This window comes from Gigantopelta aegis, chromosome 12 (genome assembly GCF_016097555.1).
Source record: "Gigantopelta aegis isolate Gae_Host chromosome 12, Gae_host_genome, whole genome shotgun sequence".
NCBI lineage: Eukaryota > Metazoa > Mollusca > Gastropoda > Neomphalida > Peltospiridae > Gigantopelta > Gigantopelta aegis.
Window position 1 is genome coordinate 1,316,868 of NC_054710.1, and position 16,009 is coordinate 1,332,876.

General features: G+C 39.8%; 2 protein-coding genes across 2 annotated transcripts in view; both read left to right on the top strand.

The window, feature by feature from the left end:
* Positions 1-16,009, top strand: part of LOC121386547 — a 118,520-nt gene that overhangs the window by 40,438 nt on the left and 62,073 nt on the right. The window contains exons 5-6 of the mRNA XM_041517485.1: positions 3,719-3,814; positions 12,061-12,193. Coding sequence (XP_041373419.1) covers positions 3,719-3,814; positions 12,061-12,193 — 229 coding nt within the window. The remainder of the gene's footprint in view (positions 1-3,718; positions 3,815-12,060; positions 12,194-16,009) is intronic.
* Positions 6,894-8,791, top strand: LOC121386190 (E3 SUMO-protein ligase ZBED1-like). Its single transcript, XM_041517022.1, has 2 exons — positions 6,894-7,462; positions 8,018-8,791. Exons 1-2 carry the CDS (start codon positions 7,210-7,212, stop codon positions 8,443-8,445), a joined length of 681 nt encoding a protein of 226 aa, XP_041372956.1. The 5' UTR covers positions 6,894-7,209; the 3' UTR covers positions 8,446-8,791.

The following is a 16,009-nucleotide window of genomic DNA, read 5'->3' on the forward strand; positions in this document are numbered from 1 at the left end:
AATATTGACAGTCTCTGGTTCGTGTACAACCCATGTCTGTCTGTGGGTGGGTGTCTGTGTATTTCACAACTGGTAGTTATAATATTGACAGTCTCTGGTTCGTGTACAACCCATGTCTGTCTGTGGGTGGATCTCTGTGTATTTCACAACTGGTAGTTATAATATTGACAGTCTCTGGTTCGTGTACAACCCATGTCTGTCTGTCTGTGTATTTCACAACTGGTAGTTATAATATTGACAGTCTCTGGTTCGTGTACAACCCATGTCTGTCTGTGGGTGGATCTCTGTGTATTTCACAACTGGTAGTTATAATATTGACAGTCTCTGGTTCGTGTACAACCCATGTCTGTCTGTGGGTGGATCTCTGTGTATTTCACAACTGGTAGTTATAATATTGACAGTCTCTGGTTCGTGTACAACCCATGTCTGTCTGTGGGTGGGTCTCTGTGTATTTCACAACTGGTAGTTATAATATTGACAGTCTCTGGTTCGTGTACAACCCATGTCTGTCTGTGGGTGGATCTCTGTGTATTTCACAACTGGTAGTTATAATATTGACAGTCTCTGGTTCGTGTACAACCCATGTCTGTCTGTGGGTGGGTGTCTGTGTATTTCACAACTGGTAGTTATAATATTGACAGTCTCTGGTTCGTGTACAACCCATGTCTGTCTGTGGGTGGATCTCTGTGTATTTCACAACTGGTAGTTATAATATTGACAGTCTCTGGTTCGTGTACAACCCATGTCTGTCTGTGGGTGATCTCTGTGTATTTCACAACTGGTAGTTATAATATTGACAGTCTCTGGTTCGTGTACAACCCATGTCTGTCTGTGGGTGGATCTCTGTGTATTTCACAACTGGTAGTTATAATATTGACAGTCTCTGGTTCGTGTACAACCCATGTCTGTCTGTGGGTGGATCTCTGTGTATTTCACAACTGGTAGTTGACAGTCTCTGGTTTGTGTATCTCTGTGTATTTCACAACTGGTAGTTATAATATTGACAGTCTCTGGTTCGTGTACAACCCATGTCTGTCTGTGGGTGGGTGTCTGTGTATTTCACAACTGGTAGTTATAATATTGTTCGTGTACAACCCATGTCCATCTCTGTGTATTTCACAACTGGTAGTTATAATATTGTCTCTCTGTGTACAACCCATGGTGGGTGGATGTCTGTGTATTTCACAACTGGTAGTTATAATATTGACAGTCTCTGGTTCGTGTACAACCCATGTCTGTCTGTGGGTGGGTCTCTGTGTATTTCACAACTGGTAGTTATAATATTGACAGTCTCTGGTTCGTGTACAACCCATGTCTGTCTGTGGGTGGGTGGTGGGTGACAGTCTCTGGTTCGTGTACAACCCATGTCTGTCTGTGGGTGGGTGTCTGTGTATTTCACAACTGGTAGTTATAATATTGACAGTCTCTGGTTCGTGTACAACCCACTGTGTATTTCACAACTGGTAGTTATAATATTGACAGTCTCTGGTTCGTGTACAACCCATGTCTGTGGGTGGATCTCTGTGTATTTCACAACTGGTAGTTATAATGTTGACAGTCTCTGGTTCGTGTACAACCCATGTCTGTCTGTGGGTGGATCTCTGTGTATTTCACAACTGGTAGTTATAATATTGACAGTCTCTGGTTCGTGTACAACCCATGTCTGTCTGTGGGTGGATCTCTGTGTATTTCACAACTGGTAGTTATAATATTGACAGTCTCTGGTTCGTGTACAACCCATGTCTGTCTGTGGGTGTATCTCTGTGTATTTCACAACTGGTAGTTATAATATTGACAGTCTCTGGTTCGTGTACAACCCATGTCTGTCTGTGGGTGGGTGTCTGTGTATTTCACAACTGGTAGTTATAATATTGACAGTCTCTGGTTCGTGTACAACCCATGTCTGTCTGTGGGTGGATCTCTGTGTATTTCACAACTGGTAGTTATAATATTGACAGTCTCTGGTTCGTGTACAACCCATGTCTGTCTGTGTATTTCACAACTGGTAGTTATAATATTGACAGTCTCTGGTTCGTGTACAACCCATGTCTGTCTGTGGGTGGATCTCTGTGTATTTCACAACTGGTAGTTATAATATTGACAGTCTCTGGTTCGTGTACAACCCATGTCTGTCTGTGGGTGGATCTCTGTGTATTTCACAACTGGTAGTTATAATATTGACAGTCTCTGGTTCGTGTACAACCCATGTCTGTCTGTGGGTGGGTGTCTGTGTATTTCACAACTGGTAGTTATAATATTGACAGTCTCTGGTTCGTGTACAACCCATGTCTGTCTGTGGGTGGATCTCTGTGTATTTCACAACTGGTAGTTATAATATTGACAGTCTCTGGTTCGTGTACAACCCATGTCTGTCTGTGGGTGGGTGGGTGTCTGTGTATTTCACAACTGGTAGTTATAATATTGACAGTCTCTGGTTCGTGTACAACCCATGTCTGTCTGTGGGTGAATCTCTGTGTATTTCACAACTGGTAGTTATAATATTGACAGTCTCTGGTTCGAGTACAACCCATGTCTGTCTGTGGGTGGGTGTCTGTGTATTTCACAACTGGTAGTTATAATATTGACAGTCTCTGGTTCGTGTACAACCCATGTCTGTCTGTGGGTGAATCTCTGTGTATTTCACAACTGGTAGTTATAATATTGACAGTCTCTGGTTCGTGTACAACCCATGTCTGTCTGTGGGTGGATCTCTGTGTATTTCACAACTGGTAGTTATAATATTGACAGTCTCTGGTTCGTGTACAACCCATGTCTGTCTGTGGGTGGGTGGGTGTCTGTGTATTTCACAACTGGTAGTTATAATATTGACAGTCTGTGGTTCGTGTACAACCCATGTCTGTCTGTGGGTGGATGTCTGTGTATTTCACAACTGGTAGTTATAATATTGACAGTCTCTGGTACGTGTACAACCCATGTCTGTCTGTGGGTGGGTGCATCTCTGTGTATTTCACAACTGGTAGTTATAATATTGACAGTCTCTGGTACGTGTACAACCCATGTCTGTCTGTGGGTGGGTGTCTGTGTATTGTCTGCTGTGACTTCTTTTATTCAGTTGCCAGCTTAACTGGGGGTCATCTGCTGTCCTCTGTCATATCTTGTTGTCATGTCATGCTTGCTAATGGCTCTCCGACACTGGTGACCTTTCAGGTCCACTCCAAATGGGATGTCAATATTCTTGTCAGCTGACTAGTGAATCCGAGCATAATTTGTCGTCTCCATTAACTCAGTGTTGGCATTAGCACTTCGGTATGAGTGAAATTTGATGGTGATTCCAAATGGGATAACCGAGTATTTAAGATAGCGCTAGCTGATATTACATTAAATTATTATTGTATATAAATTTTGATTTCAATATTACGTGACATATATTTATATATATACAGAACCACATATCAGTTGTTTTGCCATGTTATTTATTTCACCAGTTTGTAGTGCACAAGAATATTGTACCACGAGACCGGGTAGTGGTATGAATCATATAAGCACGACAAGTGAGTGCAATAAATGGCATGAACACGTATTACACATGCAAGATTTCGTATCACATATATCATCAATAAAATATTTTTTATTGCACAATCAGAACTGAATTACTGTTGTAAGATAAAACTGGTATGTAATAAAAAATTTAACAAAGAGTAAGTATCTTTTTAACAAATTGCTTGCTTGGTTATAGGCACTAATATATTTATTTCAGGTGGAGCTCAAGCAGATGATTAGGGTATCTGGTATCTTTCTAAACAGCTACAAGTGTAATATTGGAACAATACACTTCAGGTTCAATCATGCTCAGGTACATCAAACAAATGTGATTTATAGTTGAATTTTGTGAATATATGTCTATAACATCACACATGGGTTAACAGAATATAAAAAACTTGTGGTCATATGGGTTAGAAAAAGTACAACCGAGGTGGTGGAAATATCACGCTAGGGATGAGAGAATATATAAGACTCGTGGTCATATGGGTTAGAAAAAGTACACCCGAGGTGGTGGAAATATCACGCTAAGGATGAGAGAATATATAAGACTCGTGGTCATATGGGTTAGAAAAAGTACAACCGAGGTGGTGGAAATATCACGCTAGGGATGAGAGAATATATAAGACTTGTGGTCATATGGGCTATAAAAAGTACACCCGAGGTGGTGGAAATATCACACTAGGGATGAGAGAATATAAGACTCGTGGTCATATGGGTTATAAAAAGTACACCCGAGGTGGTGGAAATATCACACTAGGGATGAGAGAATATATAAGACTCGTGGTCATATGGGCTATAAAAAGTACACCCGAGGTGGTGGAAATATCACACTAGGAATGAGAGAATATATAAGACTCGTGGTCATATGGGCTATAAAAAGTACACCCGAGGTGGTGGAAATATCACACTAGGGATGAGAGAATATATAAGACTTGTGGTCATATGGGCTATAAAAAGTACACCCGAGGTGGTGGAAATATCACACTAGGGATGAGAGAATATATGAGACTTGTGGTCATATGGGCTATAAAAAGTACACCCGAGGTGGTGGAAATATCACACTAGGGATGAGAGAATATAAGACTTGTGGTCATATGGGCTATAAAAAGTACACCCGAGGTGGTGGAAATATCACACTAGGGATGAGAGAATATATAAGACTCATGGTCATATGGGTTATAAAAGTACACCCGAGGTGGTGAAAATATCACACTAGGGATGAGAGAATATATAAGACTCGTGGTCATTAGTGCTGCAACGATAAACCGGTATACCGGTATATCACGATAATTGATCAGCTCGATACGAACCGCTGTACAGTTTTGCGTATCGCGATTTTTACGCGCTTTTTTTTTTGTATCTGACTTGACTTGAAATAGGCACACAAACAAATAAACAAAACAAAAAACCCATCATTTGATTAATTGGCGATGACAGGAAATGTAACAATCACGTCAAGCGTAGTCGGGTCGGTTATACTTGGTTCTGACATCTGAACAAAACGTGCTAAAAGTCAAATAAAAATAACCAGTTACAGATAATTACAAATTTACAAATACACCTTTTGTTACCTACACATTATTATTCATTTACGTTGGAATTCGTCTACTGCTATCATCGTCAAAGAAATAAACCAACAACTTGCAACAAGTGAGACTCGCACTTCGCTGTTTTCGTCTGAACTCGGAATACTTCTGCTGATCGTTTAAGACACTTCGGCCAATAACCTTTGGTTCGGTCGATCTGCTGGAAGATTACGACTGAATACGTACATTTCCGTATCAAGCGAGCAGCAACGGAAAAGCCCGATAGTAAGGATTTCCCAATGCGACAATTTACAACTAGTTTGACACCGTAACACCTGTGGTATAGCGTGTGCTAAAAATAAAAAATAAAAAATGACCAAGAAGAACATTATGCTAATAAATGTCGTTGTTTATATAATCATTTAGGTCTATTAACTTTGATCCAAGAAAAACACGTGCAACAAGTATTTAGTAACTGACCATCAAAGAAACACCGACGTGTTTGATGTTTAATTGTTTTTGATGATGCGTTTGATGTTTATGATCTGAAATTCAGCCGTCTTTAATTTTTTGCCGACATTAAGTCTTTGCCGATCGGTTCTTACATCAGTTGCATTTGTTACTGAGATGTGTTCGTGACAGGTTGTGCCGGTCAGGACAGATAACAAATAATGGAATTTGAATTAATTTCAAACAAAAAGGCAAAAAGTGGCGTTTGGGAAAATTTTCAACTGAAGAAACGAAAAGACACGGGCGAAATTCAGGAGGGGTTGGCAGTTTGTAAAAGATGTAAAATGGACGTTCGCTTTAGTGGTGGAACTACTAATCTTAGCACACACTTGAATCGTCATCACAAAATTAATACAAAAAGTATTGCCAGGTATTGAGGTACCAGTTACCATCACGCACTTATTTCGCCGAAACTGTCATACCTAACATGTACCAGGAATGTTGCGCTGACGTTATTTCCGGTCTCAAGGATGTCCCAGTAGCACTCACGACTGATGGATGGACAAGTAGAGCAACCCAGTCTTATGTTACTATAACAACTTCTCACATCACTGAAGACTGGAATCTGAAGTCATTCGTACTTCAAACTAGAGAATTGCCAGAGAGCCATACAGGTGTAAACATTGCCCAAGTTTTAACTGACGCAATTTCTGAATGGGGCCTTAACAAGAACCCTCCTTTGGTCACTGATAATGCGGAAAATATGGAAGTTGCAGCGAGAGAGGCAGGTTGTATTCCTCATATTGGATGCTACGCTCATACACTCAACTTGGCAGCGCAGAGGGGCCTTAAGGTGAATTCTGTGTCACGAATTCTTGCTCGTGTATGGCGCGTCGTATCCTTTTTTCACCAGAGTACGACTGCTGCAGCTTTGCTTAAAGAGAAAACCAAACAGCAAGGACTTAAAAATGTTAAGTTACTTCAAGATGTACCTACACTTTGGAATTCTGCATGTGATATGCTGGAGAGGTTTCTTGAACTGCAGCCTGCAATCTATGCCGCACTAGTGGCTAAAGAAATCCGTAGCAATGTGAATGACATATCAACATTATCTGAGGCAGATATCACGATAGCAGAGGACATTGTGTCGTGCCTTCTTCCACTGAAAGCAATTACTACTGTATTGTGCACAGAGAAGATGCCTACTGTATCAATCATTCTTCCACTCCAGAGGAAATTGTTGACAAGTGTCTTGGTGTCTACAGAGATGGATTCTGATGTTATTAAACAGATAAAGAAGGCCATGGCTTCTGATTTGGAAAGCAGGTAAGACTGTTTTAACTTTTAATGAATATAATCTTGGAGTGTATTGCACAATCATAATATTTAAATGTAAGGCTCCTGTCCAAATGATTGCTCATTGACTACTGACAAGTATGTCAAAAGCTGTGGTATGTGTGTGTTGTCCTGTCTGTTGGAAAATGAAAATAAAATGTCCTTTCCTGTAAATGAAATACATACTGTATACTGTTACATTTTACAAAGGGTATGTTACTGAATTTAAATGTTGCTCCAAATATTGAATACTCAATATTACTCAATATATTCATTACATTATCTGTATATTACGTACCAAAGCTGGTGGGGTGGGGGACTGGGTGTTACACCAATACATATTGAATAGTGAATACAACCACTGAATGTCATTGATGTTGGTTTGACAAATAATATGCACGCCCTTACTTCCAGGTATAGCAATAAGCAGGAATTTCTGCAAGAGTGTACTGCACTGGATCCCCGCTTTAAAGTGTCATGTGTGAATGCAGAGCAGCAACATGAGGTGTACCACAGACTTGCAGTTGAAGCAGCTAATATGAAACCACGACTTGTGTCTGTGAAGGTGGAACCAACCACATCAACCGCAACAGTTGCTGATGACCTACCTGCATTGCCAGTCATGCTACCAGATATGGAATCAGCTGGTAACTTTTGTCTTTCATTCAATTACCTTTTTCCAAAAATGTGTGTTTGTAAGTATAAGTGTGACAAAAAGTTATGACATGTGTAGACACTTGAAAAACTGTCAGGTTGGAATAAATAATGGATACTTTAATACTTTTACATTTTTTAATGTTACCCTGTACCCACAAAATAATTACTGGTTTTAAATTATTTTTTAACAAATAAAAACAAGGCAAATGAACATATTATTTTTTATTAAAACAATTCAAAATTCAAATTACCACTAAAGTAACTTTTTTTTGTCTACTATCATTCAATCACAATATGAGACTGTGGGCCAATTGTAAAGTTATGTATTATATGAAGTATGAGAAATATATTCACTGTTTACTGTTATTTATTTCTTGGAAATTTAATCTTCTTGATATTTAATTGTATTCATATTAAAAAATATATCAGAAGAAATTGGCTCCTTATTTACTCCTGTTGAGTCAGTGTTTACTTTTTAAAATGTTCTAGCAACAAATCATTTACACTTTAGCAATATACAGGGCTGTTCTAATACCATATTTCAGATGCACAGTCTGATGTCAAACCAGTTGATGATGTCACTACAACCTCGACAAAGATCACAAGTGACCTCACTACTCAGTCTAGTTGTGCCAGTGGTGGTTTAGCCTCCATTTTAGGTGATGTTGTTTTCATAAAGGAGAAGATGTTACCCAAGAAATCCAACTTGGAACAGGCAATATTCGAAATTGATGTCTTCAAAGGTCACGCGCTTATACCGATGTCAGAAGACCCACTGGTATGGTGGAAAGAACACCACTGGCAGCTTCCTCTTCTCTCACAGTTAGCCAGGAAACGGTTGTGTATTCCAGCCACATCAGTACCATCAGAACGCGTGTTCAGTACAGCTGGGGACATTGTCACAGCACAGAGGGCCGCACCCAATCCTGAAGTTGTGGACATGCTCATATTCTTGAAGAAAAATATGGCCTAAAACATTTAACCTGACACCTGAAACTAATAAAGATCATTAAAAAATGCATGCCTCCTTATTTTATTAAAAAAACAACCCATAAATATTAAATATAAATAATATCAACTATATCGCAATACATATCGCAATATGGTTTCTTATATTGCAATATATCGCAATACGGTTTCGACCGTATCGTTGCACCTAGTGGTCATATGGGTTAGAAAAAGTACACCCGAGGTGATGGAAATTTTGACATAAACATACAAAGATGACCAAAAAAGTCATTTGATAATTTTATTATAAAAAAATTACACTATCATATTCGCAGTGTTTTCATGTTAAATAGAATAAAAAGGCTTTTATGATGAATGTTTTGATAACAAAATGTTCATACAAAACTGTTGTGTAATGACCTTTTATCCCACAAATACTGTATACATTGGCAAGATATGATGACTAGATAAATCTCTACATTTTCAATCACTGACCCAAAAATATAGGTCACGTGACACTAGCCTGACTCGACTCAAGTATTTCAGACTAGATTTTCAATAAACATACTCTTTAACTCATTTGTTGAAGTACAGTAAATACAAATAACTTTCGTTTTGCTATAACAATACAAAATTTGTATATTTATTTACAGTTAGAAAAGCTTTTTGAATGTTGCAGAATGTAGCTATAGTGTCTTACAAATAATGATTTCATGTATCTTGTATGACATCATACGGAAAAAGCCGTGCTCGGTTGACTATACTTCATTTGCATACACAAAAATGGAATAAATAATGATTCTACCATGACTTTGGAAAATACTTGATTCTGATTGGCCAGTTACCTTAAATCCTAGGTGATTAATCACGGATATACCACCTAAGATTTAATTAGGCCGCTTTACTGACGTATTTAGAGAATAACTAATGAGCTACGAGGAATTACGGATTATCTGTCCCGAATGAATTAATGTTTTACAGCATTAATTCACGAGGGACAGATAATCCGTAATTCCTCGTAGTGAGTTGGTTATTCTCTTTATTACCCATTGTCAATCTTTAACGATTTTAAAAGTATATTTACGTTCTCGCTGCTGTAACAACTAACAATATATTCATACGCGCCGTTACCGGTGCACACCCAACAGTATCCACCAAAGAATAGTTCCAAAAAAACCCAGTCAAAATAATAAAATAAAAACATTTTTAAAAATGTGTACATATATTTTGATTTTTAATTCCGTAAATGTTCGTATTGTAAAAAAATATTTGAAGTTCGTAGTAATAGTTTAACCGATGAATGGAATCATGAATGAACAAAAAATAGTCCCGGCAGTATGTAATTGCCAATCAAATCTTGTCTTTTTAAAGCCAGCCAATCAGTGACTGTAGAAGCAATCTGCACACTGTGCAGAGATCAAAAAAATATTACCCCGTATATTTGAGCCCATATGGGTAATAAATTATAATAACCATACACTGGGTAAATGACGTTTCCGTTTTAAGAATGTTGGAAAAATTCCAATGCAAAATTGCTAATTGAATTTTTTTGTTTGAACATTACTAATGCACCTGAACGTGTTTGAAGAAAATATTGTGATTAAAAAATTGTACCTTTTACGAAATACGGATTTCAAGTAAAATTACGGTAAGATATGCTTTATTTATTGCATATGTTCCCAAAACAAGGGTGCAAAAAGTGATGGACTGTTGTCAACCTTACAAAATGAAAAAGAAAATGACAGAATATCATGTGTATCAATAATAACGTTTGAAATGATGGGGCCCAAACAATTTTTTCTATATCTTTAAATATATAGAGACTGAAAATCAACAGAAAATGGAACATAGTGTGGGGGTGGTCCTCTCAGAAACTCAAACCCCCCCCCCCCTCCCCGGCCAAATGTACACTGTTTACACTACTTCGTTCCGATGCAATGGATACCAGTTTAGTATTAAATGCAACAAAGATGTGTAGCCAGTGTATACATACATGATCGGGCTATTTTACGAGATTGCCGTAATGTGCAGTAGCCTTTCGCGTAAATGACTAGATCGGGTAATTGACTAATAGTCTACTTGCACGGAGACTATGCAGTTACGCGGAACCCACTGTATATATTCAGAGCCGATAAAAGGATCACCGGTGCCTATAGCACAAATAACAGCGGGGCCCAATTCCCAAGATATATTTTTTGCAAACCCCTCTGTGGTAAATTCCACAGCATGAAAAAAGGCGTTCCCTATGGGACGAACTATAAATGTGAAATGCTTCCGTACAGATTAACGAATATACCCGAAGTTTTACGAAATTATGTTTTCCAACGAAAAGCATTGGGTAAATCGGTTATGCTTATGAATCGTAATAAGTATTATTAAAAAATATCGAAATTGAACGTACTAGAAATCTTATTATATAATCAACATTCTAAAATTGTATTAGTACACGTTTATTTTTATATTTCAAGTTAACACTGTGTAAAGTGACACGGGTAAACAGTCACATGCTTTGTTGCAAGCTTACGGCAATTAAACGTAACTTCCGAGAATGAACGGTTCTGAAAGTGTTTAGGCATACAGTGTGCTCCACAAAAGTTGGCATACAAAAACACTATATGTATATTATAAATACTGAATCTTAAAATTACCAAAAAGATTTATAATGGTGCTTGAACCAGAAATACAACTTTTGAAGGTTGTATTTAAAAAAGCAAGAATTCCGTTTCAGTTACTAAATTCCGTGATTCAGTCCGTTTTTCCGTGATCGCGGAAAATCATCCCCTCTACATTTGGCTCATTCTGAAGCCGGTCTATATAATATTGCTGCTTAATACATCACATAGCCTTAATTGCATTGTAAATACTGTCGTCAACATGTGTTAAGTTCCATATGTAACCACACACACAATAAAAGACACATTTTAGTTTTAGTCAGTTTTGGATCAGTTCCCATCAATAGGCCCATTAGACTATTCCTCATTCCAGCCATTGCTCCACAACTGATGTAAAAATGCTGTGTACTATCCTGTCTATGCAATGGTGCATCTAGAAGATTACTTGCTGCTAATCAAAAAGAGTAGCCCATTAATTGGTGGCAGCCGATTTCCTCTGATTATCTAAGGTTTTTAACCATATTTCTGACAGCATATAACCGTAGATAAAATGTATTTAAAGTTAAAATTTGTTTTGTTTAACGACACCACTAGAGCATACTGATTTATCAATCATCTGCTATTGGATGTCAAATATTTGGTAACTTTTAAAATATAGTCTTAGAGAGGAAACTTACTTTTCCATTAGTAGCAATGGGTCTATTAGTTACACCATCCCACAGACAGGATAGCACATACCACAGCCTTTGGGATAACAGCCGTGGTGCACTGGCTGGAGTGAGAAATAGCCCAATGGGTCTATTAGTTACACCATCCCACAGACAGGATAGCACATACCACAGCCTTTGGGATAACAGTCGTGGTGCACTGGCTGGAGTGAGAAATAGCCCAATGGGTCCACCAACGGGGATTGATCCTAGACTGAATGCGCATCAAGTGAATGCTTTATTACTGGGATATATCCCGCCCCTAAAATGTGTTGAGTGCGTTGTTCAGTAAAACATTTCTTCCTTTCATTGAACTACAAGTACTCTGCTCCGGCAAACAGTGAAAAACTTCAGCCTGTTAGTCAGATCTCTAAACACAAGACGCTGGAGCTGGAGCTTGATGACTCTGCTGATTGTTTTGGTTATCAGTGGGACGTAGTTGGACAGTTGACAGGTTAGTATGTTGGTTATCAGTGGGACGTAGTTGGACAGTTGAAATGTTAGTATCTTGTTATCAGTGGGACGTAGTTGGACAGTTGAAATGTAAGGTTAGTATGTTGGTTATCAGTGGGACGTAGTTGGACAGTTGACAGGTTAGTATGTTGGTTATCAGTGGGACGTAGTTGGACAGTTGAAAGGTAAGGTTAGTATATTGGTTATCAGTGGGACGTAGTTGGACAGTTGAAAGGTAAGGTTAGTATGTTGGTTATCAGTGGGACGTAGTTGGACAGTTGACAGGTTAGTATGTTGGTTATCAGTGGGACGTAGTTGGACAGTTGAAAGGTTAGTATGTTGGTTATCATGCAGTGGGACATAGTTGGACAGTTGAAATGTTAGTATGTTGGTTATCAGTGGGACGTAGTTGGACAGTTGAAAGGTTAGTATGTTGGTTATCAGTGGGACATAGTTGGACAGTTGAAAGGTAAGGTTAGTATGTTGGTTGTCAGGTCAGCTAACCACTCTCCAGTCCAGGTCACAATACATCAGTTACCTGTCAGGTCAACTAACCACTCTCTCCAGTCCAGGTCACAATACATCAGTTACCTGTCGGGTCAACTAACCACTCGCTCCAGTCCAGGTCACAATACATCGGTTACCTGTCAGGTCAGCTAACCACCATCTCCAGTCCAGGTCACAATACATCGGTTACCTGTCAGGTCAGCTAACCACCATCTCCAGTCCAGGTCACAATACATCGGTTACCTGTCAGGTCAGCTAACCACCATCTCCAGTCCAGGTCACAATACATCGGTTACCTGTCAGGTCAGCTAACCACCATCTCCAGTCCAGGTCACAATACATCGGTTACCTGTCAGATCAGCTAACCACCATCTCCAGTCCAGGTCACAATACATCGGTTACCACTCTCCAGTCCATGTCACAATACATCAGTTACCTGTCAGGTCAACTAACCACTCTCTCCAGTCCAGGTCACAATACATCGGTTACCTGTCAGGTCAGCTAACCACTCTCTCCAGTCCAGGTCACAATATATCAGTTACCTGTCAGGTCAACTAACCACTCGCTCCAGTCCAGGTCACAATACATCAGTTACCTGTCAGGTCAGCTAACCACACTCTCCAGTCCAGGTCACAATATATCAGTTACCTGTCAGGTCAGCTAACCACTCTCTCCAGTCCAGGTCACAATACATCGGTTACCTGTCAGGTCAGCTAACCACTCTCTCCAGTCCAGGTCACAATACATCGGTTACCTGTCAGGTCAGCTAACCACCATCTCCAGTCCAGGTCACATACATCACAGACTATTGTATCCTTTTATCCAAATTTGTTGCATATTTGTAAATTAACCAAACTTAGTGTCCATTGTTATGGATTGAAACTAGGGTTTAGGTGAAAAATATGCCTCAGTGTTTAAAAAAACTAGGGTCTGTCCCTTTAACTATATTATAGTGAGCTTTTGACCGAGTGAGAAATCCATCCCACTAGCCACAGCCACTAAAAGCACATTTAAACCCAGCTAAACCTGGACTGCAATACTAACAGACTCCTGACAACATGAAACATTCTAGCTGCACAATGAAGTCTTTTGTACTTTTGTGGCTTTAAGTATAATAAAATACTTGGGTTAATAATACTATAAATATCTGGCTAATATTACACACAAACTACTGTTTCAAAGTTACTTCTAAATAAGATAATATCTACACTTAATGCTGTCAATGAATCTTCATGAACTAAATAACATTTAATTAATAAAATAAACTAGTTTAAGTTTTGATAAATCCAGTAGGGCTAGTTTCAGATGTAAGCCCAGTAGCCCGATAGGCTAATGGTTTTTAAGTCCGGGGCTAGTTTCAAATGTAAGCCCAGTAGCCCGATAGGCTATTGGTTTTTAACCGAGGGCTAGTTTCATATGTAAGCCCAGTAGCCCGATAGGCTAATGGTTTTTAACCCAGGGATAGTTTCAAATGTAAGCCCAGTAGCCTGATAGGCTAATGGTTTTTAACCCGGGGCTAGTTCAGATGTAAGCCCAGTAGCCCGATAGGCTAGTGGTTTTTAACCCAGGGCTAGTTTCAGATGTAAGCCCAGTAGCCTGATAGGCTAGTGGTTTTTAACCCAGGGCTAGTTTCAGATGTAAGCCCAGTAGCCCGATAGGCTAGTGGTTTTTAACCCAGTGTTTTTTAACTCTGGGCTAGTTTCAGATGTAAGCCCAGTAGCCTGATAGGCTAGTTTTTTTCAGATGTAAGCCTAGTTTCAGAGTAGCCTGATAGGCTAGTGGTTTTTAACCCAGGGCTAGTTTCAGATGTAAGCCAGAGTAGCCAGTAGCCTGATAGGCTAAGTGGTTTTGTAAGCCCAGTAGCCAGGGCTAGTTTCAGATGTAAGCAGTAGCCAGATAGGCTAATGGTTTTTAGGGCTAGTTTCAGATGTAAGCCCAGTAGATAGGGTGGTTTTAACAGATGTAAGCCCAGTAGGCTAGTTTCAGATGTAAGCCCAGTAGCCCGATAGGCTAATGGTTTTTAACCCAGGGATAGTTTCAAATGTAAGCCCAGTAGCCCGATAGGCTAATGGTTTTTAACCCAGGGCTAGTTTCAGATGTAAGCCCAGTAGCCCGATAGGCTAATGGTTTTTAACTCTGGCTAGTTTCAGATGTAAGCCCAGTAGCCCGATAGGCTAGTGGTTTTTAACTCAGGGCTAGTTTCAGATGTAAGCCCAGTAGCCCGATAGGCTAGTGGTTTTTAACCCAGGGCTAGTTTCAGATGTAAGCCCAGTAGCCCGATAGGCTAGTGGTTTTTAACCCAAGGCTAGTTTCAGATGTAAGCCCAGTAGCCCGATAGGCTAGTGGTTTTTAACCCGGGGCTAGTTTCAGATGTAAGCGCAGTAGCCCGATAGGCTAATGGTTTTTAACCCAGGGCTAGTTTCAGATGTAAGCCCAGTAGCCCGATAGGCTAGTGGTTTTTAACACGGGGCTAGTTTCAGATGTAAGCCCAGTAGCCCGATAGGCTAATGGTTTTTAACTCTGGCTAGTTTCAGATGTAAGCCCAGTAGCCCGATAGGCTAATGGTTTTTAACCCAGGGCTAGTTTCAGATGTAAGCCCAGTAGCCCGATAGGCTAATGGTTTTTAACCCAGGGATAGTTTCAGATGTAAGCCCAGTAGCCCGATAGGCTAGTGGTTTTTAACCCAGGGCTAGTTTCAAATGTAAGCCCAGTAGCCCGATAGGCTAATGGTTTTTAACCTGGGGCTAGTTTCAGATGTAAGCCCAGTAGCCCGATAGGCTAGTGGTTTTTAACCCAGGGCTAGTTTCAGATGTAAGCCCAGTAGCCCGATAGGCTAATGGTTTTTAACCCAGGGATAGTTTCAAATGTAAGCCCACTCTGGCTAGTGGTTTTTTAGTTTCAGATGTAAGCCCAGCTAGCCCGATAGGCTAGTGGTTTTTAACCCAGGGCTAGTTTCAGATGTAAGCCCAGTAGCCCGATAGGCTAATGGTTTTTAACTGTGGCTAGTTTCAGATGTAAGCCCAGTAGCCCGATAGGCTAATGGTTTTTAACCCAGGGCTAGTTTCAGATGTAAGCCCAGTAGCCCGATAGGCTAGTGGTTTTTAACTCAGGGCTAGTTTCAGATGTAAGCCCAGTAGCCCGATAGGCTAGTGGTTTTTAACCCAGGGCTAGTTTCAGATGTAAGCCCAGTAGCCCGATAGGCTAGTGGTTTTTAACTCTGGGCTAGTTTCAGATGTAAGCCCAGTAGCCTGATAGGCTAGTGGTTATTAACACAGGGCTAGTTTCAGATGTAAGCCAAGTAGCCTGATAG